The sequence below is a fragment of the Thermobia domestica genome, chromosome 14 (genome assembly GCF_964235325.1).
Source record: "Thermobia domestica chromosome 14, izTheDome1.hap1.1, whole genome shotgun sequence".
Taxonomy (NCBI): domain Eukaryota; kingdom Metazoa; phylum Arthropoda; class Insecta; order Zygentoma; family Lepismatidae; genus Thermobia; species Thermobia domestica.
In genome coordinates this window covers 70652601-70678015 of record NC_137467.1, presented here as the reverse complement: position 1 = coordinate 70678015, position 25415 = coordinate 70652601, and the positions used below count along the sequence as shown (strand labels likewise).

At 37.0% G+C, this 25415-nt stretch overlaps 1 protein-coding gene across 2 annotated transcripts in view; it reads left to right on the top strand.

The window, feature by feature from the left end:
• eas (ethanolamine kinase 1) overlaps positions 1–25415 on the top strand; it is a 188054-nt gene that overhangs the window by 151979 nt on the left and 10660 nt on the right. For both annotated transcript variants that reach the window (XM_081738026.1, XM_081738027.1), the window contains 4 exons: positions 6476–6619; positions 8913–9178; positions 16676–16902; positions 19882–20149. In XM_081738026.1, the coding sequence (XP_081594152.1) occupies positions 6476–6619; positions 8913–9178; positions 16676–16902; positions 19882–20149 (905 nt within the window). The remainder of the gene's footprint in view (positions 1–6475; positions 6620–8912; positions 9179–16675; positions 16903–19881; positions 20150–25415) is intronic.

Genomic DNA, 25415 nt, shown 5'->3' with positions numbered 1-25415 from the left:
CTAGTTCAAAATTTCAGCGTTTTTTATTTGTTGGGTTTCCTAATATATATATAATATATCTTTCAGATTACTTCTCAAAGGTTGGTAGCATATCATGCCTATTGCTTTTAGTTTTTATGTATGTCATCCGTACTGATTTCAAACTCCCTGAGGGCAAATTAATATACGAGATATAAATAATATCTTATTGATTAGAGACTTGAGTAATACCGTTAGTAAGTATTTTGAGTATATTTACGAGGGTACATCAAATTTAAACGGGTCTTTTGTGTTAAAATAAATGGAGCACTTTATCACTATTCGCTGGGATACCACTGGGCTGCTGTTGTACAGGGTGGTGCACGAAGTGATCCACTGTTTTCTTTTTAAATAAAAACTTGATTCACAATCAGAACAGAAAGAAATGCACGTCACAAGAAAGAGTACTGTGGAGAAATGTTCTAATTCAAAGCATGTTCAATGTGGCCGCCATTGTTGATCTGAACCGCTTTTAATCGAACACTGAGGTTATTCACTACTCGACGACTCATGTTTTCATCAATTTCACTGCAAGCCTGAACAAGAAGTCATCTGAGCTCTACCAAATTCTTGTTTTTTTTTTTTTGTTTTGTTTTTTTTTTAATATTTTCCTTCAAATACCCCCACAGAAAGTAATCACATGGGTTAAGATCAGGACTATGAGGTGGCCAAGATTGTCCAGCATGAAACCAGTCTGGAAACCGATCAGAAATAACGCGCATGTGAAAAATTTCGTGTAAGAAATCCAAGATAACACTCGCAGTGTGCGGTTTGGCTCCATCTTGCATGAATCACTGCGTGTTGATGGGCGAAGCAGCAGCAAGCAACTGCGGGACAAAGTATTCCGGAGCGTAGTCAAGTACCGCTCACTGTTTACTGTTTCTTCGAAGAAGAATGGCCCAATCAGTCCATGTCTGGAAATTGCAACCCACACTATAATCCTGGGAGCGTGGTGTTGTTTCTCATGAATTAACCGTGGATTTTCATTGGCCAGAAACGCACATTTTGTTTGTTGACCACTCCGTCCAAATGGAAATGCGCCTCGTCAGAAAACCAAACGTTGTGAAGGATTCGTTGCTTACCCTCTGCCCATTGCGCGAACACTAATCTCTGCTGCTTGTGATCATTTGTGAGTCGTTGCACAACGGTCATCTTGTATGGATAAAAATGGAAGTCACTCTTCAGAATTCGTTGAATCGAACATCTTGATACGCCAAGTTACACTGCTGTCTTTCTTGTCGACTTCCCGGGACTCCTCTGGATTGCAACTCTAACAGCTTCAATATTCTGAAACGAACACAGGCTTCTGTCGAGGACGCTTCGGCTCCAATATTGTTCCTTCCCTCTGTAAGTTTTCATAGTCTGTGGATGGTTTTGTTGGAGGGAGCCCATCGGGTATTAAACCTCTCGAAACCGTCTTTGAGCAACAATAACTTTGATTCATGGAACAAAAGCACGATTGTTGAGCGCTGCCCTGTGGTCAGTCTGCTCTTGTCAGCCATCTTGAAAACGCCCTCTAGCGGCGGCAGGGTGAGTTAGGTGTCAATTCTTCAACTGTTTCTCCAAACTGTACTGCTACTGCAGTAAAATTGTAAATTTCGATTTCTTGTTCCCCTGAAACGATTAAAAAAACAAAAAAAAATGGTGGATCATTTCGTGCGCCACCCTGTAGATACAATGAGACTGTTCTCGATTGAGTGTGTACTATAGTAGTAATCGTGATATATTAACAGAAAATGCCTGTCACAATTGTACCACCCTATATAAATGCACTGATCCTATATAAAATCTTACATGTATAAAATGGCTTAAAGAATGGAAATTGAGCGTCTAACTTACGAAACTTGAAGGAAGACTAGCAGTAAAATTGCGAAACAAGCGAGGAGCAAACTTTGAAAACATAACGCCGTGCTTATTTATTTTAATTTTATAGGAGACATGTAAAGTTGTTCTAAAAGAAAATACTCTACTTACGATCGTTGAAATTGCTTTCTTTTATCAAAACAGGATATCCGGAAGTAATAGTTCTTAAAAGCGTGTTACTTTAATATTATAAGAAGTGGCTAGAAACAAACACATTTTTGAAGCAAACTCATCAAGTTTTATTGGAAACAGTTACAGCTCAATATAGCTTCAAATGAGCTCCGTTTGTTGTACGGAAAGTGTCCAGCCTGTATTGAATCGCCTTCCAGTGTTCTGCTGTATTTAAGGGTTTATCGAAGTAATAGCATTTCGAATACAGTCCTCTGCTTGTTGTGGATCATCATGACGAGTATACCATGAAGTTCCTAGCTGCGTGCTCGCTACTTGTATTGATTTTGTTGGGCTTCCAGTGAATAATTTCTTACTAACTTAACATGTTCGCCCTACAATTGGGGTTTACCACCACCGTGGCATTTCATCACATACTATGTCGGTGAGTATTGCTCCTTCCATGTCTTGATAGTGTTACGGGACAGAAAACCATTGTGAAACACGCGGCGAAAATTGGTTAGTTGCAGTTAAGCGTCCCTTTTCAGCACCGAGGCTGTATCAGACGTGGACCTACCGAAGTACCATAGTAGCTTCAAATTTGAATACGTTTACACAGGAATCGAACCCGGGACTTCGTGTATCAAAGATGCATGCCCTGGCTACTAGAATAGCGGTGTTATCACATGAAAAAAAATCTTTCACTTGTGCAATTATCATCATCTTTGCATACCACCACATGCATTGTGCCTTTTCCTGTACCGACGCTATTTTTTTTTTTTAAAGCGACACCAACACCCATGTATGAAAATTTGCTAAATCAAACTCGCAAATGTGCTATTGCTTTGCAATCCCTTGTTAATAAATAGACCAGTGTGTTGAAATGTAATAACCATTTAAAAGTTGTGGGTGGTGCGGCTTCTTAGTATAGAAGATTTTGTTGAGAGAACTACTGCAAAAAGATAACGCCCATAAACCACTGCGAACGGCCTTAAACAAATGTGACTTTTATTTTGCCTTTTGTATATATTACAATGTTGTCAACTTCCTAAATTCCTTGATTAGTAAAGCTGGTTAAATCCCTTTTCAGAGGGGGAGGGGGCGTTTCTTTTCTTTATACCTGTCAAGCAAATATTTCTTCCAGCTCGAGTCACCTCCCACCCCCTTTTTCGAGCTTGCATCTCAGATTTTATCTCGTCGTCCGCTAGGCGGTAAGACTAACACGATTTCATTTAAGGGGTACACCATGATATTCAGCAAAATCATAATATGAAACTTTCTTGTAAAATGTTTTTTGAAACTTCTCGCATTTTCTCTTCACACTTTATTCAGTCTTAAAACTGACATGTAGCATGTTTAAAAGCTGAGGAGCACTTTTGAGTCTCCTTGTCATACATGCTTTTATATGTACAGTATATACAGAAGCTGAATTCTCCTTGTCAAATACTGATAGAAATATATGCAAATTAGCTGGACAGTTTCCATTATCATGATTTAGCCCGTCTAGCTATTGCCACAGTCGATATTATTATGGGTAAAAATACTCAATAGGACGAAGAAAGTCTTTGAAATGTTCTTCGTTCGTACGATACCTGCTATGGCATATGTATTCGCACAGGAACAATTCTGTTCTAATTACCCTCATTCTGCCAATTCACAAGGGAAAAGTTCACATATTTCTAGAAGTGCTTCTTGCATTGATTTTGCATTATCCTACTTCTGTGATTATAAGTGAGACAGGACTGAGTAAAAATACTGTCTCGACAGTTCTGATTGAATTCACACAGCTTCTTTCTGTGACTGTTGGAAACTGCCAAAAGATCGGAAGCATAGGATAGAGTATTGAAATTGACGAGAGTGTTTTTGGAAAGCGGAAAGAGAATACAGGCCGCATAACACAGACCCGATGGACGATTGGAAGTATTTGCAGGAACACGCGACAACTTTTATAATATTCGTTGAAAGAAGGAATGTTGCAACTTTGGAGAATGTAATTGATGATAATGTCTTGCCAGGAACTAGAATAATAACTGATTGCTGGAGAGAGTATGGCATATTGGCATTTTTACGATACTAGCATGATACTGTTATAGGGGAGCCAGCAAGAGAAGGTCTCTGACGGCTCGCAGTGACGTTGCCACCACTCACGTGTTAAGGCTTTTTTCGGTGCAGCTATAATGACAATTTAATTAATGGTATAAGGCAGAGTAACTGTGGTTGGTGACACTAGTACCAAAATAGAGGCTGTATTGTCCTAACGCATGTAGTAAGAAACGTCAGAGACCATCTCTTGTTGGTCCTGCTATAACCAGAGTTTATATTTTGAAAACCCGGGCAATACACACACACACACACAGAATATAGGATATTGGTCTGGAGTAAAGCGTGACTTGCGACGGCGAATTGGCAGGATGAGCGTAATTAGAACAGAATCATTCCTCTGTGAGTATGTATAACGTGTTGGCGTGTCTCGTGTGTGACAAGGAGACTCAAAAGGGCTCCCAGTTTTAAAACACTCCAATGAGAAATAATTACTACATTGTCAGTGGTAAGTCTGAATAAAATGTGAAGAGAAGCTGCAAGAAGTAAAGTAAAATAATAATAATAATACATATTTTAGAAAAAAGTTACATACTCTGATCTTGCTGAAAATCATGTATTCATCATGGTGCTCCCCTGAAATGGGAATGTGTTAATCTTACCGCCTAGAAGAAAAGACAAAACAAGATAAGATCTGAGATGCAGGCTCGAAAAAGTGATGGGAGGCGACTGAAGCTGGAAGAAACACTCGCTTGACAGATATAGAAAAAAAGATGAAAGCTGTTTCTCTTAAAAGGGATTTAACCGTAAAGCTTGTTAGACACATACATCACCTTGAATATTGCGAAGTATAGTTTCCTTATTTTAATTTTTATCGTATTAATGGTATAGTTCCATTGTTTATGAAGACTACCTTATCTAAATTTGAGTTTGGTGCTTTTGGTTCTGATCAACTATGATTCATAGGCAAGTCTTTCTACTAGCGATTATGTTCTGTAAAATATTAACTATACTAAATACTATGATTTTATTCACTTAAATGCTTAAATAATCCGTAAACTGCTAATTGCGTATCTTAAGCGTTCTAATTAGCTCTTTTATACTGTTGTGTGTATTTCTTATCGTCATTCCTTTGTAGGTTAGTTGACACTCACAAAATCACTTTCAAATGTCCGGATGTACATTTCCACCAACAAAATAACTTCTGATGACATTTAAATGTACCTTTTATTTGGATGTAAGAGCTAGTCGAAATTCACATCTCTGTGCTGCTTTTTTGTATAGTTTATGGGAAAATCTAGGCCATAGTGGGAAAGAGACCCAGTTGTTAGAAGATTAATTATCTTTTTCTTGGATTGAGTTATATTACATTTTTTGTATATTTTGAGTGCTTTTTCTTTCTATTTATCTAACATGTTGGGAGTTCAGAGCACAAAAGAAGCAAGTCACGTCACCAGAGTTGTAAGAAAAAGACAAATATAAGGAGTAGGGACAAATTTACAGTTTCTTACATTATAAGGGTTATTTTTACAATATCTGGACATGAATCTTTTATACTCTGAAAGGAAAATGAAATGAAATGAAATATTTCAGTTTAACGTTCCATGATTATGCCCTTTAGGCTAAAGGAGACGGATGATTAAGGCAAGTGAATGATGATGAAAGACTCGGTGGAATGAAAATGTGAGATGAAACGAGAAGAGTACTCCGAGAAAACCCACCGACATGATATTATCCACCACAAACTTATTTGGACAGAGATCGAACCAGGGACCCTACGCACCAAAGGTAGTGGTAGAGCGTTCACCTCTGGTGCTTGGGGTTCCGGGTTCGATCCCAGCCTCCGCCACGTGAACTTTGTGGTGGACAAACACCGTGCTCGTGGGTTTTCTCGGGGTTCTCCCGTTTCCTCCCACTTTCTTCATTCCACCATTTCACTCATCTCTCATCATCACCGTCTCCTTTAGCCTAACCGGCATAACTGTGGGACGTAAAACTCAAAGATTTCATTTTTTTACGCACCAAAGGTAAGCTCTACCACTGAACCACTGTGGTCCCGTGCTCTGAAAGCAGCTTCAAGTGAGGATTTTAAAGATGAAATATGTACGAGATGACCAAAGTGAACTTCATCCCTTGTTCGCTAAACGTACAATGTATTTAGAATAGCTGTTATGAACACCAAGTTTATGTGCTTACTTTAATTCTTTAGGCTCTTTAGGTAACGTAATTTTATATACTCTGAAGAAGTAATTGATCCATTATTGTATAGATCGTTATATGAACATCTGTAATTGGCAATAAAATAAAAGATATCCGTATATTTCTTATTGTATTGTTACCACTAGAAGTAGATCATACACAGTTTCATTCAGACATATAATAAAAATGAAGATTATAAATCAGGCTGCGTACGTGATCTAATAATTTCACTGTTATATATTTCCAGGTGTTTACTGATGGAATTACAAACAAATTAGTCGGATGCATGCATGAAGAGGATACAGATGGTGCTGATGTTGTTCTTGTCCGAGTTTATGGAAAAAAGACAGATCTGATCATTGACCGCAATGCTGAAGCAATGAATATGCAGGTAAGAATTTATTTATTTGTAACTATTGCTTTTAGGATGTTATGGAAATCAATTTAAAAAGATACTAAAGTTGGTTTTGTTCGCGAACGTTGTGCACCTGAAAATAAACTTCTCACTAAAATCCTTAATTTTGTAATTATTCACTGTTAAGAGGATTTTATTTCAGTCATAATGTACAATGATTGTTGATGTAAATAAAAACATGGTAATCCGAAAAGGTAAAACGTAACTTAAATACACATAGGCCTACATTGTTGTATTTTCTGAAATATTATTTTTCTTTCTTTCTTTCATTCATTCATTCTTTATTTAATTCTTTTTTCTTTCTATCTCACTTTTCTTTTTCTTTCTTTCTTTCTTGCTTTTTCTTTGCTTTTCTTGTTTCATTTTCTTTCTCATTTCATGATACCCTTTCAAATATAATAATGGAAACAACTCTGTGCAGCTCAAAGCAATAAGCATCTTTAATATATGTTTAATTTTAATATAAGTTTAAGATTAATCTTTTAACTTCTGAAAGTAAGTATTCTAACTTCCAAGGTGGAAAATAAAATATTCCACCTCCAGGATCTCTAATCCAGGTAATATCTAGGTAATATCAAATGACAAACTTGGTTAATAATCATGTAGAATGTGATGTTCTATGGTGGTTTTCAGATAAATCCGTACCTAATACTAAGCCATATAATTACTTTATTCGATTTCTGGTAGTATTTTGTTACGCTATTTTTACGATATTCCTTACTTATTACACCAGTTTTTTTTTTAAGAAACAATCGGTATGACTACAATGAACCATTCTAGCTGGAAAATTTGAAAATATTATTTAGAGTTCAGCTTACAAAAGAGGGGGGGAAGGGGGCGCGGTGGCTCGATGGTAGAGCGTTCACCTCTTGGGCTTGGGGTCCCGGGTTCGATCCCAGCCCCCGCCATGTGAACTTTGTGCTGGACAGACACCGTGTGCGTGGGTTTTCTCGGGGTTTTCCCGTTTCCTTCCACTTTCTTCATTCCACCATTTCATTCATTACTCATCATCACCGTCTCCTTTAGTCTAACCGGTATAACCGTGGGACGTAAAACGCAAAGAGGGGAAATGAAAGAAGTGGAAATTAAGAAAGCGTGTAAAGTAAAAGATTGTGAGCTCAAGTGTGCTTTTTTGTTCTCAGAAATATTGCACAAAAGTTTCATAAGTTTGTCACAGCAGGCATTTTTTACGCAACAAGACGTACATAAAAACGTGACAGCTTTTGTGTTTGGAGTCAGAGTTTTAAACGTTCACTGACAGAATCCATTAAATTATTGACGTCCATATTTGCGTTGAAAATAAACAAAAACTTCACGTATGCTACAGCGAAGGAGAAAGAAGTTGAATAATTTTTTAACGCTATTATGTTAACAAATATTTACAATACCTTCTACAAGAATATAAATATAAGCAGTAGTAAGGGAAGATAGTAATTGCAACGTTATAACCAACTTTAAGGCAAAAGTGCTTTTAAATATCACACTAGCTAGAAGAAGAAAAAGAAAGTTAATTTAACACTGATTAATATCGTTTTATTTGTTGATAATTCCAAGTTTGTATGTTGACTTCTATTTTACTCGTTGTTATGGCAAAGAATGGTATCTAGGAACTCGTTTATTTATTATAATTATGTTATAACGATGTAGAACGACGAACTACAAGGACCTACGTAAGTTTGCTGTGGCATTTAAGGCAAATATTGATAATACATTGGATATTCAAATTACTGCAGCTAATGTATAATCATTTATACGATAAATATCTTAGAATAATTTGTATAGTAATTATTGCAAAAGTTGAAATAACGAACTGTGTAGGCAAATATTTGGTTGTATAGTCCAATCTCTTGCATTTGTTTTACAGGTACTAAAATTAGTAGAGAAATAAGGAAGAAAGCGTATTCTTCCTTTTATAGTAGAAGTAAAGTTTTAGTACTTCTACATATTTAAAGATGTACCTATCAATATGGATTTCCTATCTTGGCTTTTTTCTTTTTTCACTTACTTTTTTCACACACATATTTTATTTAATAAAATTAGAAAAAAGTAGGAACTAAAGAACCTTCGAAGAAGAAACAAAATACAAACAAATTAGAAGGGGAATCTCCCTGCATTGTTGGTTACTTCTAATTCTAAGTAAGTTTTTAGCCGTACTTTAAAAAAAAAATCCAATCAATAGATGATCGCTTTTAAAATTTCTTTTAGAAAGAAATATAATTGGATGTTGCAGCACTCCGCTAAAATAGTTCGGTGTTTTCTTGTCTTGCAGGTTTTACATAAAGCAGGGTATGCTCCTCAGATATACGCAACGTTTGAAAATGGTCTTGCTTATAAATATTTACCAGGAGTGATACTGAATGAGAGAACTTGCTGCATTGAAAACATTTATCCACTGGTTGCTCGGAAGATGGCCTTTATGCATTGTGTGACATACGATGATAATAATAAACCAAAAGAACCATTTGTGTGGAAGAAAATGAGGCAGTTCATGAGTTTAATACCAACTACGTACTCGGATGAAGGAAAACAAAAGAGGTGATTGATTAATAATTATTTTCTTGTAATGCTTTGTATTTAAAAGACAACTACCTTAATAATAAAACTGACGTTATTATGCTTGTACGGGGCGCGTTCGGAAAGTAAGCACCGATTGGACATTGTGCATGAAGTAGTGCGAGCAACACTACCATCTTTTCACAGACGTGCGCGGTAGATCAGTCTGCATCCAGCCTTCGTAGAGTGAAGGTTGTCTGATCAATAGTTTCACTTTTGTAGCGTCTCAAAATGTGTGCTGCAATAGAAGACTCCCCCCTCCCCAAGTGCTAAGTGTGAGCTGTTATACGTTTTCTTACGGTAAAACAACATTCGGCAGCGGAAACTTTGTGCCGTGTATGGAGCAAGTGTAATGAGTGAAGCAGCTGTTCGTGAATGGGTTCGTTCATTTAAAAGTGGACGAACAAACATTCATGACGAAGAGAGGAGTAGCAGGCTATCAGTGGTCACTGATGAACCCGTTCAGAAAATTGATGGAAAAATTCGTAAAAATCGACGTTTCTCAATCTCGGAGCTTTCGGATTAATTTCCACAAATTTCCAGGACCGTGTTATATGACGCAGTGACACAGAAGTTAGGTTGCAGGAAGTACTGTGACTCAAGGCATAGGCAGGAGAGTTTTATGCTGATGGAATTTCTAAGCTAGTGCAGAGATATAATAAGTACTTGAATGTTTATGGAAACTAGTTGAAAAATACAGGAAACAATTAGTTTTCAGATGTATAAAATAAATTATTCTTATTTACTTTGGTGTTGCTTTTTTAACCAATCGGAGGTTACTTTCCGAACGGCCCTCGCATATTTTGTGAAAATTTCAGGAACTCTTTGTACAGTAGCGTTTCTCAGGCTGTTGTTCGCGGAAACCAGAAGTGTTCTCTACGTATATCATTCCTTGTAGTCTCTTGGATTGAACAAATAAAAGAAATACAAATTCAATTGAAATTCGTATCACCCATTATAGCTAAGAATCTTAAACATGTAGAGATTGTATAAATTATGCAACAATATTAGCCTTTAACGAGAGGGAAAAATGTTCCAAAATGATACATATATATATACCAATCTCTATAGTTCAGTGGTTCACAACCTGCGTGTCGCGACACACTGGTATGTCACACAGTCCCATAGCATGTATCGCGAGATTTTAGAATTAAAAAAATATAAAGCGTTTAATAATTAGGCAAAATCAATTTTGAAACAGATTGTATCAGTCAGCGGCTCCAGCTGCAGCAATAGTGCTCGGTACTACATAGTCACCATTTCCTAGAAACTTAGTCTTACACTACCTTATTATTATTATTATTATTATTATTATTATTATTATTATTATTATTATTATTATTATTATTATTATTATTATAAACATGTCGCGATGTCATGTGCGTTTAGTAAAGTGTCGTCAGTCAAAAAAGGTTGCAACTACTGCTATAGCATACTGAGCTGAACAAAATTATATGCGTGAGTGTAAATTCTCATGCGTAGCTTTTGAGAAAATCGAGAAAGTATTTTTTTTTTAAAAACTAAAATTGATATACGATAACTAAGCCGCCTATTAAAATAAAAATACATTTCTGAAGTACTCTCACCAAGGTTCTAATTATGACACTACACAGTATGTTAATGGGATGTAACTCAAAATTATGATTAACACTTAAACTTCATTACGCAATATGGTTAATGGCATGTAGCTCAAAACTATGAATAACACTTACTTTATTTACTTTTTAACTATTATATTTTACAAGGATAAGACCTGTATCATACATGACATAGATCTGAATAAAATCAGGTGCTTCAGGGTAAATTTTCACGTGTATTTTTCTAGAAAAACTAATTTTCACATTCCTCAAAAACAGGGTTACCAGGAACCTTAGCAAACTTGGAGAACCGGGAAGAGTCAGGGAAAACCTGGAAAAGTAAGGGAATTTAGTTGATAAATGAAGTCTACTAGGTAGCGCTCATACAAACGTTTCCATGGACTTTTTGAGTCTTTGGCCATTGAAATGGAATAAAACAAAACGTCCAGCCACAATACTTAAGGGACTCTAGAAGGTATGCGAGGACGAGTGAATTAAACTCGATCAGGTTGTGTTGAATAAAAGCCTCCTCCAATGTAAACTCCGATCTCGTGCAAGCAATTGTTCGTCATCAGGGTCATCATATTGAACATGGTCGGTCGTGGAAAAGGGATTTTACAGTCTTTTCCCCTCCATATTCTCGAAAGCTGTGTGTCAGGTTTATTGTTCACACATACCATTTTGTTCAGCTTTATAAGATATATCAATTGGTATGTGTTTCTTCCTCATATTTTTTATCCTTAAACGCTGATGAATTATCGTAGAATTAATTAAATGAACATTGTTGAATAAACCATTATACAGTTTCCTAGGTACATTTTTAAATTGAACACTCAAAAAGTCTAAGCATTGTCGTAACCATAGATATAGACCGAGACCTGCTTCTCAATGTAAAACATTACTCCTTCATTATATCAGGCAACGTTGAAAACTTTTCTTAAAATTGGATGGAAATTTATTACGAAAACGGCTTTATCATTAATTGGAACAAAATAAACAAGTTACTGACTGACGAGAAAAAAAGTTAGTAAAACAAGTCTGCTATGAAGATGGTAAATATCATGTGATGTATCCTATAGTCGACATTATATAACCGAAAGAAGGCTAGTGTATATAGTTATGTACAAATTTTTCGGTTTTATTTTACAATCTCTTTAAAATTTTTACTTACTTACTCTAACTCATTTTGTTTCTTGTATGAAAGTTGTAGTTTAGCGCTTTTATTCAGCATCGAGTCTATATGAGACGTGAACGTACAGTTTCGAGATGGAATCCGAACCACCTTAATGCGTTCAAATTTAAAGACTCCCTCACTAGGAATTGAGCTCGGGATCCCTTGAATCCAAGGCGTGTGCGCTTCCTACTAGACCAGCGAAAAGGGCTTTAAACAGTCATGGTATTACATGAAATATAAAACCAATTTTGTTTGTACTCACCAAGAGTTGGCTATTTCTTACCTATACAGTAGGGCGCGGCGAACTTCAAGAAATGTAAACAGAAGCTTTTGTCTCTAGTTCTAAAAGTTGATACAGGTAAAGATAATTTCGTATGTAACATTTCAGATTTTTATCTTTTGATTTAAGGGTCCCAACTTTGAGTTAACAATGAAGCTACTATTGGCATATGATAAAAAGTTTTTTTTTTTTTTCTGTTCAGTAGGTTTATTGTTCTAAAACATGCATTATTTTTTTTAAAGATGTATTACTTATCTGCTTTCAGAAAGGCATGCTTAGTATCCAAATTTCCTTCTTGATTCCTCGGATGAAGCAATCATTCCATGTCTGGCTTTATGACCAAAAACTTTTGTGGAAACCCTGGAAACTTCTTTTACGACTCGATCAACTGCTTGTGAATGACATTGAATTCCTGTAAATTCAAGTGGTCCTATTTCAATCTTTGCCAGCAATTCTTCATCTGACATTGAGTTTACAAGTGGAGGTGGCGTTGTGACGGAATCATCCCAATCAATCATCTTGCAGTAGTTTTCTGCTTCGAGATGAATCATAATATTTGATTTACAAAATTTTCTCACTCCAGCTTGATTGGTCGTTCTTGCAACAACAATCTTGTTTACTGCATTTTTTTCTTACTTCAATGTCTGGATCTGCAAGAAAAATATTTCCACTGTGGGCAAAATAATAATTTAACTTTAGAGATCTTATTGCAGCTTCCTTCATCTCACTATCGGGTAAATTTCTAACTTTCTCCAAAATAAAATAGAAGTTACGTGATCCATCAGTGCAGTTGGAATGGGATTTTATCTCGAACCAACTTGGAGCATACACTCTAACGATGTAGGTTACAAGCTGCAATAGGTTTTTGGATGGATTTCTTGTGCTCATGAACAAACGAAGGGTTCGATTGGCGAGCGTCAACCACCTGGCGTGATTAAGGGCACCTGGAGAAGCAGTTTGTAAAAATTTTATAACAGCAGCATCAGCGTTGCCCTTTCCCTTTTGTACTGCGATGCAAGCCTTCAGCAAATACTTTTGATCAGCGCTAAAATCTTTTGTGATATTCACACAAAATTCCTTGACATTTCCACTGACGGGCTGGAAATCAACTATTGGAACATCCCGTGGATCAAAACTTAGCATCTTTCCGATATGCCCCGAAAATCCCTTTGTACAAATGAGCCACTGTAAAGGTCGATTTAAAGCTGTTTCCAGTCGACGTATAATTCCAGAATGTTCACCGGTGTTTGTATTTGTTTCATCACATACCACAGCACGCAAAGTAGCTGTCGAATCCGTGTCACGTATAACAGAGAATATTTCATTTGAAATATCTTCTGCTTTGCCACTTTGTGGAGCAATATGATCCACGTATTGCTCACTAGGATATGCAATAATAACGTAGTGATCCTCCTTCTTTGTTAGTTGTCCTCCATCTGGTCCAAATAGTCTGGTTTCATCTATGCGCCCATCAAAACCAACACAAATTAGCCTGCGCAAGTCAAACGAACGAGATTCTGTTCCCGTGTCTCTCCAATAAATTTGCTGTCTCCGCAACTTTGTTAGTTCTAGTATATTTTTCGGTTTATCCAGTTTCAGGTCTTTCAGGCATGCATTAATTAATTTGCAAGCATCTCGGTTACTAACGCCAGTCCTTTCCATCATTTGGCTTAAGTTTGGGTACTGATGCCTATTTTGTGCTGGCCATTTTTCGGAATCTGCGTCTTCAGAGTCGGATGTGTTTGCTTCATAAGGTGATTCATCTTCCAAGGCCACACCACTTGCTTCATTTTCTTCCATAAAGGTCAACTGACAGGTAGTAGTTTTAGTTGTAGTTAGGCTTTGGAAATGCTTTTTCCTAAACCGCTCTTCCTGATCCTTCTTCTCTGCTTTTTTCTGAAGTGAACTCGAAACAATCTTGTCAATCGAACCGATTACCATTTTCCGACCCAGAAGTCTGATCTACCCAGAAATTCCACTCAATTTGTGGTACTTTTATGGCGCATTTACACAACTGTCTGTCCATTATTTTGTTTCCAACACACTTGCAAGTACAGATATCAAATACTTGTTTGAAATTGCTGAAGTCCGCTTTGAATGTAAGTGATGTGCGCTTTACTGGTGGATATTTTTGGAGCTGTTGGGCAAGTCGTATGAGCTTTGAAAGTTTGCCCAAAACGCTGGAATATCCAATGACTGGAATGCTAGCTTTGTTCCAGATACTGACAAGATCATTCGCCACATATTTTAAAATATCTCGTAGAAGGTGTTTCTTTCCCCTCTTCAGGTAGCATTTTTCTGTAGAACAGGTAGCATTTAACTATTTCTTCCCTCGTCAGGAGTTGTCTTCCAGAAAATACTTCAGGCTGACCAAATAAAGAATGATGAGACTCTGATCGAGTCAGTGGTCCTCTCGAAGATGAAGCCATACTCACTGTTAGTTTGCTATACTGAAATACATACAATTTCACAAAATCGTTGTACTCTGTATGGAAAATTTAAAACTAAATATGAATGTAATAGATTAAGAGATATACTTCACACCCACTAGGGATGAGAAGTCCGTTTTTTCTGAGGCGGTTCACCCTCTTAGATATTTGATGATAGCGTGCTATATTCCCACCCACTCACAGTAAGAACCCGTTTTTTAATGAGGCGGGTGTCCTCAAATCGAAAGTACAGATGATGATTAAATTGTTCTGCTCCCACTAAAAGTGAGAACCCGTTTATTAATGAGGCGGGTGTCCTCAAGTCGAATGTATAAAGCTAGCTGTGACTCCCCTGTGCTTTCAATAAGAGAAAAGCATGGTGATGTCGATCTTACGATCCTTCACAGTGTAAGCTCCTTCAAAAATATAGATTTTCTTGTGGCTCCCCTGTGGTCTCAGAAGAAAGACACGATGATGTCGACCAGAGACTGATCCTCCAGTAAGTGAAATTTTCATCTCATGAAAAATAACGGCGTACAGATATAAATGCAAAATTTGGTAAAAACTTGTTGCAAGTTTTAGGATAAAACTGCGTTAATTGCATCGAAAAAAACTTTATTTTAAGCAAAACAAGAGAAAAATGAAAATATGTATAAACTATAATTAAAATGTGTGGTAAGGAAATTCTGCAACTACACGCAAAACCTTTTGTTTTACAAAAATACATTGACATTTGTGGTGCCATCTAGCGAGAAATTGGAAAATTACGAAATAATAAAATTACTAAATCAAATTCTAGTTGTGATCAGTAGAAGTGTGATTTTTTTAGAAATCATACTGAAAGTGTGCTTAGCACATGCAAGCGCAGTGATCTTCATTAAATTTGCATCAATGTTTTTCCCCGCCCTACTATACAGGGTGTTACAAAAATTTGTAACAATATTTTGGGAGTTGAGTTGATTTTAACGTCCCTTTCAGCAGCGGTGCTATATGGGACGGGACCTACTGGTTAACATTCTTTTCAAACAATTTAAACAAAAATAGAATCAACAGTAGGTGCACGCATAACGAAGTTAGCATGATTAGAGATTTAGGATTTAGATTTTTTTTATTTTTGGACTTTCGGCATCCATGATCATTTAGCCTGTCACGTATGAGGGATGACGTTCCTCGGCGAGCACACTATTCGGGGAAAGGAAAGCGGCCTGGGACCCATAAATTAGGTACCACCCCAGTACATTTACCTGGTGTGAAAGGAAATCCCAGGAAAACCTCGTTCAGGGTGGCCCTGGAATCGAACCCGGGTCTCCCACGCCAACAATATTTTGCGAATTGATTCCTCACATCAAAATAAGAAAAAGGTTTATATGGACCTATGGTTGGAAGTGCATAGTTTCGGAGTTATAGTGTGCCGAAAACGTGAAAAAAATGAACTTTAAAGGACCATAGTTACACTACTATAGGACCGATGGTAGTCGGGTCAAGACATCACTGAGGAACTAGTATGTGAACTATCCAAATATCCATCTATCAGAACCTTCGGTACTTGCACAATCATTTTTAGAGAGGCTGTTTGGAAGTACTGATACCTCTTTAAAAATTGGTGTGCAAGTACTGGAGCATTCTTAAACATTGATATATGGATAGTTCACATACTAGTTCCTCAGTGATGTCTTGACCCTACTACGTTGGGTCCCTTAGTAATGGAGCTATAAAAACCTTTCAAGTTAACTTATTTTACGTTTTCGCCACCCTATAACTCCGAAACTATCCACTTTGAGCACAAGTCCACATGAACTTCTGCAAAATATTGTGACAAAATTTGTAACACCTTGTAAGAAAGCTCCATCGAATTTCGACATAAATTTTATTTAAATTACTTCAGTTCCGAGAGTAAAACCATGTTATCTTTGAGACATTACCTACAAAACAGTGTTAGTTTTAGATGAGGAACTTCAGAAAGCAGTACTTTTTTACATAATTAAAACAGCATTAAATATCTCCGTTCTCTTGTTTCAGGTTTGAGACTGAGATCTCGTCAAAGTTAGAGTTGCAAGAAGAATTGGATTTATTGGAGTCGGAGTTAAGTCAGCTTGGAAGTCCTATTGTGTTCTGTCATAATGATGCTTTATTGGCCAATGTCATATATAACAAGAAACAAAATGATGTGATGTTCATTGACTTTGAGTATGCAGCGTTCAACTACCAAGCATTTGATATTGGCAATCACTTCAACGAATTTGCAGGTAAAGCAAATTATTTACTTTTGCAGGGTGTCTATTGATGCTTGAAATACTTGAAATGCTGAAAATGTACTGGGAATTATTGTGTAATACTGCAAAATGTAAATATTTCTATTGAAACACTTCAAAATGGCAGCCCCATCAGCTAGGTGTAGGTGGTAATAAGGCTTACTGGCCAATCATTGAAAAACTAACTAGTTCGAGAAAGAAAATGGATAGTGTTGATAATATAAGTGTTTATAAAATTTTAACTTATTTCATATACCGTACGTGTTCATTTAATATCTGTGAAGTGTCAAGACAGTCGCATATCTAAATGTGCAAGCATGATGATTAAACACGTTACTCTTTCATATTTGTAATTAATTGATCTTCTACGAGAGTTGTACAGAAAGTAAGACTTTTGAAATAAAAAAAAGTACAGAATAAACAAACAAAATTGCATTATATAGATTTGAAAGGTACATTCTTAAGCTATTTTTCCACATCATCACCATGCAAATTAAGGCACTTACCATGCCGTTTTCAATACTGTCACGGTAGAAATCTGCTGCCTGAGATTTCAACCACTGGCTTACACCGGCATGCAGTTCGGCGTCAGTATCAAAGCGTTGTATAGGGAGCCATGTCTTCATCACTGGGAAGAGGTGGTAGTCGCTCGGCGCCAAATTCGGTTTGTATGGTGGATGTCGAACACCTCTCACCCAAAACCATCCAAGAGCTCTCGGTCATTTAAACTCAATGCTCCATTGCCTCACTCGGCCTTCACTCATTATTCCATGTTCATACGCTTCACAGTTGGCGATGGATTTCAATTGACTTTTGGTTTTTTGCCAATAAAAACCTAATCACAGAACGCACCTCACAAGAGGCGGGAATTTCTATTGTAGCGCACATTGTAACACGTCACACAAAGCACGGTAAGAGCATCACAGTCCTCACGCTACCACAGCTGGATCCGTACTGAGTGTGGCAACGTTCGTACACCAAGATGGCGACTAGCCCCGCCCACTGCCGCGATAATCTAAAACGTCTGGGACTTCCTGGACAGCCCTCGTACTTAATTGTTTCTGTACCAAATGTAATATAAATGTAAAAGAAGTAAGTATATGTAATAACAGTGAAGTAGGTGAGGAAAGGATTGGCTGTAAGGGAGTGGAGGCTAACACAAACACAAAGTAAGTGTGGATTACAATAAACATTCTTGGAGAAATAACATCCAGAAGACGTTTACTCTTCTGGTTATTTTTTTCTTTCTTTCATTCTTTGACTTTAATCCACTAGATTCTGTGAATTTTTTCTGTTAGAATATTGAAGATTTTGCTTTTTCAACATATTTTACAGGCTGTTAAATAGCATAAACTCATATGTGGCACTCACTTTTTTAAATTCACCGAGGTATACTGCAAATTTTTCTACCAGGGACACTGGAAATATTCAGGTCAACTCAGTAGACATCCTGTTGTAGGTTAAAATGTGCTTAGTTTTATAATCAAAGACTTAATCTTGTAAGCGTCAATTTTATTACTTAAAATAATAATAATAATAATAATAATATAATCACGCTGTTTCTGCTAATGATTTCCTTCATCACTGTTGATTAAAACAAAAGTCATCCTTTGAACAGTTCTGTTATTTGAAAACCCTTCGCCCTTATAAGTCTTAGATTATAATTAAGTTAACTGTCCGTTTGTCTCTTGAGTACCTACAGTACTCGTTGAAAAGATAGTTGAACAATCTTGTAACACTTTCGACTGCAGCATGCAACCGTCATCATCAAATATAGAATACAATGAAAGTTAAAATATGTACGAATACCGGTTCCGTATAAATAAAGAAATCTTTGGAGCATAAGTTGGTAGTTTGTGCTTGAGATATACTGTTTTTTGTATCATCATTACAACGGCCAGTCGATATGGACTGACAACTTTGTTCATATTTCATTATTAATGTGGCATAACTCATTGTTTTTTGGGACGATTTTCTCAATAACAAGTTATGCCATTTTATTCATATTTCATAGATAAATATTTCATTAATTACTCTATAATATTGTGTAAATTATTCCTTACGAAAAATCATAAGGGGTAAGTAGTTTACTCTTGGGGATGAGTTTCTTCTCAGACTACTTTCTCAAAAACGGCACAGGCGATTTTGGCCATATTTCATAAATATTTCATTATTACTCTTATAGTGTTGCATAAATCATTTGTATGAGAATATCCACAAGGGTAGTTTACTTTTGGAGACGAGTTTCCTTCCGGAGAAGTTTTTCGAAAACGCCTTAAAATTTTGTTCGTATTTCACAGAAAAATGTTTCATTAATAACTGCAGCACATGATTTAGTTTAAGAAATTGGAGCGAGAAAATTTAGTGCGGTGACTTGTACCTTTTATTCTTTTTCCGGCAGAAAAGATTACTATTTTTCCTTAGGTTTGTGTATATCGTCTATCAAACGAGCTCCTTCGTGGCTAATCGGTTAGCGTATTCGCCTTTGGCGTGCGAGACCCGCGTTCAATTCCCGGCGGGAGCTCATATGGTTCGGATTCCACGTCAATCAGTAGGTCTCGTCTTATATAGCCTTGCTGCTGAAAAGGACGTTAAACTCAAATTCAACTCAACTCTTCTATCAAACGCACTCAAAACATATAACTTTGAAGATAAGTTCGAATATATTTGACACAAGATACACACATCAAGGGAATTTCAATACTAAAATATGTAAGAAATGAAAACATTTGAAAAAAAAAAAATAGAAATCTACTGCCGGAAGAAGAAAACTTAGTAGTTTTTAAAAATATTGTGGATGTATATGCACTTTATTTTTTCTGAAGGAAACATGAAGATGAGTGCGAAAAATTTAAATAATTGTTCCATACATTCTGTAAGTAATTGTAAATGTATTCTTATATACTAGTGATGAAACTCCTTCCTTTTAGCCTTAAGGCATTGATTTAAACAGTGATATTTTTTTCTTTTCAGGTGTAACAGATGTTGACTACTCACGGTACCCATCACCTGACTTTCAATATAAATGGCTCAAAGTGTATTTACAAACGTACAAAACGGCTGTTAAACATGGAGATAGTAGAGGTACAAACTGTAAGTGCTCTTTGGAGTCCGTTACAGAAGATGAAATTAGGACTTTGTATGTGCAAGTGAATAAGTTTGCGTTGGCGTCTCACTTCTTTTGGGGAATCTGGGCTCTCATTCAAGCGGAATACTCAACAATCGATTTCGATTTTTTGGAGTAAGTACTTTCTAATACTACTGAGTTCAGTAAAGTTGCAAATTAGTTAACATGGGTATATTTCATTACTATTTATTATAAGTTCCTTATTTATCCAGACATCGTTAACCAAATTTTAATGTAAACCCATCTTAGGCGCCAAAATCTATTTCATCTTTGCCTGAAGCGGCAGGAGCAACTGTGCGGAAAGAAGAGGATGTCCAACATCTTGATGGATCCCTGATGGAACGGCAGAAAGGTTTCATTCCTCTACAAACTCATCTTCCTGTTAACATTACCCTCCCCCTTTCCCATTTCCTACATAAACAAAAGCTTGCTCAATCGACAGGTGCTGGAATGATGTTCTTTTTATAGTGTTAGCTGCAAAAAAAAATAAATAAATAAAAAATAAAAATAAATAAATAAAATAAAATAAAAATAAAAAATAAATTTTAGTACATTTATCTCTATTTATCTGAAAGTTATTTATCCTATTTACTCTCTCGTGTACAAGTGATTGGAGTTTGTATCATGAGCATGGATTCCATTTCTGGTGAGGGCACTTTTCCTGGGGAAAGCCCCAAGAAGTGCCCCGAATCTCACTTTAATTCAGTGTTAATTAATAAAAATGTATGCTAAACCCATCTTGAACATATTAGTGAAGGAAGTTGATGATTTGATAATGTAATGAAGCATCCTCGATTTCATTATCATATTACAGGTGATCAAAACGTGACGCAAGTAATAGAGGTACAACAAAAGATCTTGAAAAGAGGTCACCATTACTGCTTCACACATGTGAATCCTTCTTATCAGGATCCTGAACGCGCTGAAGCGTTGCATGCAAAATGTTGTCCATAGTTAAGTTAAATGTTACAAAGTCGGCAGTGACTAGTCGTAAGAAGTGGGTGACGAGTGGATTGTCTCTCGTGGAACTTCATGCGTGCCAGTGTACGCCGTATGGTTGCGTGGGGTATGGGTGTTCTGCATCCATCATTGTATTGGTCACGCAATTCCCGGACACTGATTGTTCGTTTGGTTGTCACGAGCTGTTTGATCCGATGCTCGCCCCTCGTTTCGAAATTCTGTACGGCCTACAATTCAGTCTCTTAGAGACAGTTACCCCATTTTCTTCCTACTCTTTGAATACCTTCACTACACAGGAACTGACGCATCCGAGAAGCATCGCTGTCTGGGTTATTGACGCATCTATTGCTCGGGTACCCACAATCATGCCCTATTGGAATGCGGATCAATTCTGCCCACGTCCCATTATCATGCTGTCTGCCAACATGTAGCCTCGAGTGTGTTCTTTCTCTGCAATACTACCAGTCGGGGTGGTCATGTATCAGCTCAGCTGGTGGCCACACTCTTTGTGTGGAGGGGTGATCACAATCAGTGAGCACTCAGTGTAATATATCAAAGTCAGACGCACTCGCCAATCCAAAAATGATGGTCACCAGTATCTCGTACGTACAAATTATGAGAGGTCTTCCCCCCACCCCACCACCCACACACACGGTCTCTGGTTTGACAAAGATTTTATTGTGGAAACACTAAGAGTAATATTACATTCTTTGTAGGTTCACGGTGCAAGCAGACCGACACCAGGAGATTACCGCGTTAACACATTGACAAAGAACGGCATGCTTCTCCAATCCTTGCACGAATTGCTATTTCGATTCGCGTTTCTTCAATTGGTTCTTTACTATTCGCATAGAGGCACTGTTGTCGATGAATCTTACGACTAGGGCCAGATGGAAGTAGTTCCTCCCTTCCTACATCTTCATTGATTTATTGACTGATTGATTAGCTGAAAAGAGAAAGTAGTTAAGTTACGAGTGATAACGGTATTTCATGAAAATATCCATGTAAAAACAAATATGTTTTTACTTATTTATCACTGACATCGTGACGTGATTGCTTGATCTATTCTAGGCACTGGGCTGTCCCCCCAGCTGTTCTAACTTCAAAACAGTGGGGGAAACGATCTCTCGCATTGACGTACCAGGGGGAAAACCATTTTGATTGAGGGTAGGAAAGGAGGGCCAAATTACAACGTTGTGAAGACTTTACATTCCGTGTTTTCTCTCAGTCAGTGACAATTATTTTCGTGCGAAACAGAAACTGCGCGACCCTGTGAGTTTAGGTAAAAACCATTCCTACTGAACACTGGTCGCCAGCTCTAAATTTCTAGCCATCAATGATGACCTGGCGACCGGAAATTTTGCGCCCCGATATAAATATACACAATAATAATAAGAGGACTTAGAGTGCAAACCTACATCAAGAGTCATGAAATCGAAAGGAAAATATCCCACCCGTCTCTCTCTCTCACTCACTCTGACTCTCTCTCTCACACACACGCATATTATATAATATATATCAGGGTGTCTATCGGTCACGAATGTCACGAAATCAGAAAACGGTCATGAAAGTCACGAAATTTAGTTTTTGTGTCACGATTTTTTTTAACTACAAATGTAAGTACAGACTGGAAAATTTCGTTCTACAACACGTCAAAAGTCACCACCAAAAATGTCTATGGTCGGCTTTAGACGCTACCAAATCGCAAGCAAAGTACGTTTCTATCTCATGGATGCAAATTCGGCCTAATTCGCACCCAAATTTGCTCTTGAAAATTTAAAAAAAAAAAAAAAATGATTTGGTGAAGAAAAGGTCACTAAAAAGTCACGAAATTTCATTTTGAAATTTAGTAGACACCCTGTATATACACTTAGTCAAAAACATAGCGGAAGTAAAGATAATAGTAATGATCCGATCAAACACTTTGCAATTAAAAAAAAAAAAAAAAAAGCAGAAAACTTTCCAAATATAAACTAAAAGTATTCAAAAATAAACATAATTTTCCAAATTACTGTAAGTTTTGCGTAATTGTGATAAATAAAATTATATTTTATGGTTTATTGTTGTTTATATTTTGAATTGCATATATGTGGGAACACCAAAATGAGTTAAGTGCTTAGGGACTCTAAGGTGATAACCCGGTTCTGCATAGGACCCACATTCTAGCACGAAGATTGTATTCTTGTAACCTAATTTACATCCTTAAATGGGCGAAGCTTAACTCTTCTTTCAATTCTCATCAACGATCACCAATATTCCTGCAGTGCTCAAATTCCACACTTTTCGGTGAAAAGTTTGCTAAGTTCATCCCCAACTCTCTTTTACTGAATAACTTAGACAACGAAGAACATCAAAAATTGAGAAAGTAAGATGTATAAAGTATCTGTGAAGTGAATTATCAGTTGTTTCCAAGTTTCTAGTCTTTTAACAAAAGTTTGGAAAGAACAACAACAACAAAGTCCCCTCGTTTCACTGTGTGCAGTGTTATGGGTCCTTCCTTCTCCTCCCTGTTCATATAGAATTCGACTGAGTTCAAAGTCGTGGACATAATTCCAACGTTTTGTATGGACATCTCAGGGAAGCACTTCACTCATTTGTCTTCCATTCTAAGACCAACATAGGGGGTGGTGGCTCAGTGGTAGAGCGTTCACCTCTGCTGCATGGGTTCCCTGTTTCGAACCCAGCTCGCGCCAAGTGAACTTCGTGGTGGACAAACACGTTTGCGTGGGTTTCCTCCCACATTCTTCATTCCACCACTGCATTCATTTCTCATCATCACCGTCTCCTTTAGTTTATCCGCCAAAATTCAGATTTCATATTATGTAGGGTCTAACATTTAGAAACGCTGAAAACCATATTTAATTATTTTAGATGAAAAGTTCAAATACCAAAGTTATGTCTCTAGCCTTAAGAGATTTCGAGATACAGACATCTTGTTATAATGATTGTAGTTCCCACCCATTTTCGTCCCCTTTAGATCATTGTGTATATATATAATATTTGGATGGTTGAATTCGGGTAACATTTTGGTGGGGTAACAAAACAATGGTGAAATTGGTGCTTCGTGGCATCCTGATAGTGGGGAAATAAAAGAATTTTTCACTGAAGTACTGTCTAGTGGGGCTAACTTTACTTTGAACAGATGAATTTTATGTCAATTGTAGCCAGATATGGAGTACACATTGTACTGTATACGCATTCTGAACTGCTACCTGCAGTACTATAGTGGTACAGATTGCAGACAACGTCAGATCGGAGCTCTGTCCAGTTACAAACTAAAATGTGTTAAAAGTAATTTATTCCAGATTCGTTTGTAGATCACAACATTAGTTTGCTTTTGTTGTGTTTTCAATTACTACGACAGTGTACCTAGGTAGAGTGAAGAGTAAATATTCTCAAATTCTTAAGTGCTAAAGCAACTGGCAGGACAAACTCTTATACAAAATTAGACTGTCTGTACAGAAGGCATTTCTGTTCTAGAATGTTTCGTTTGTAGTATTACACCATGTGGAGAAGAATGACCGAAGACCCTAGTACGAACAGTGGATACATCTTTGACATTGCGTTCAACATCGAGTGAATGATCCAGATATTTTGGTAGAATAATTTGTGTCCTTGATGATAGAATAACTGGTCCAGCGACACATGAAGGACCTATTACCAACCTGCTGTTATTTAATCCTCAGACCAAACCCATTACTGTGTTTCAACCTGAGCCATTAACGAAAGATCTAAGTTGTGATCAGCTGTATTTACTAAGGATATGCGTACTACTTCAGCAAGGGGTGCAAAATTCAGATCCTTGTATTCTGCAATACTTGAAAACTGCACAACCTGGTGCCTTAAGCCATGCATGATGGCTGACTAAAGCTAACCGACTACTTCGATTGTACATTTCAGACGAATCTCCATCAGAGGAAGTGAAAAGTTTGTACGATTCGTACTAAACTTCTGCTATTATCCTATATAGTTCTACATTCCATTCATACTGTCAAGATGGTACAAAGAATTATTACTTCATGGCATCACTGTATCAAAAACTTCCTCCTGAGGACAAGATCATAATTCTTAACGTTCTTTTAAATAACTCCTGTTTCTACCATCCTGAAAACCTGTTGCTCGCTGGTGCTGCTGATGAACATGAAAGCAGAAGAACATTTTCATGTCGGCACATTCTTCAAGCAAGAAAGAAGACTCCCAGCAGTATGCAAGTCTGCTGCTTTGATAAAAAGCAACTAAAAGTCAATCTCAATGCCACTATCTACATGGAACTAATAGACTGGGAGAGTACTGCCAACTTCCTTCCGCCTTTACTTGATGGCATAAGTCATGATATTCTGGTGCGTAATCAAAAAATTATTGTACCAAAGTATCAGTGTCGTTCAGTCGATGTTGAACGCAATGTCAAAGATGTATCCGC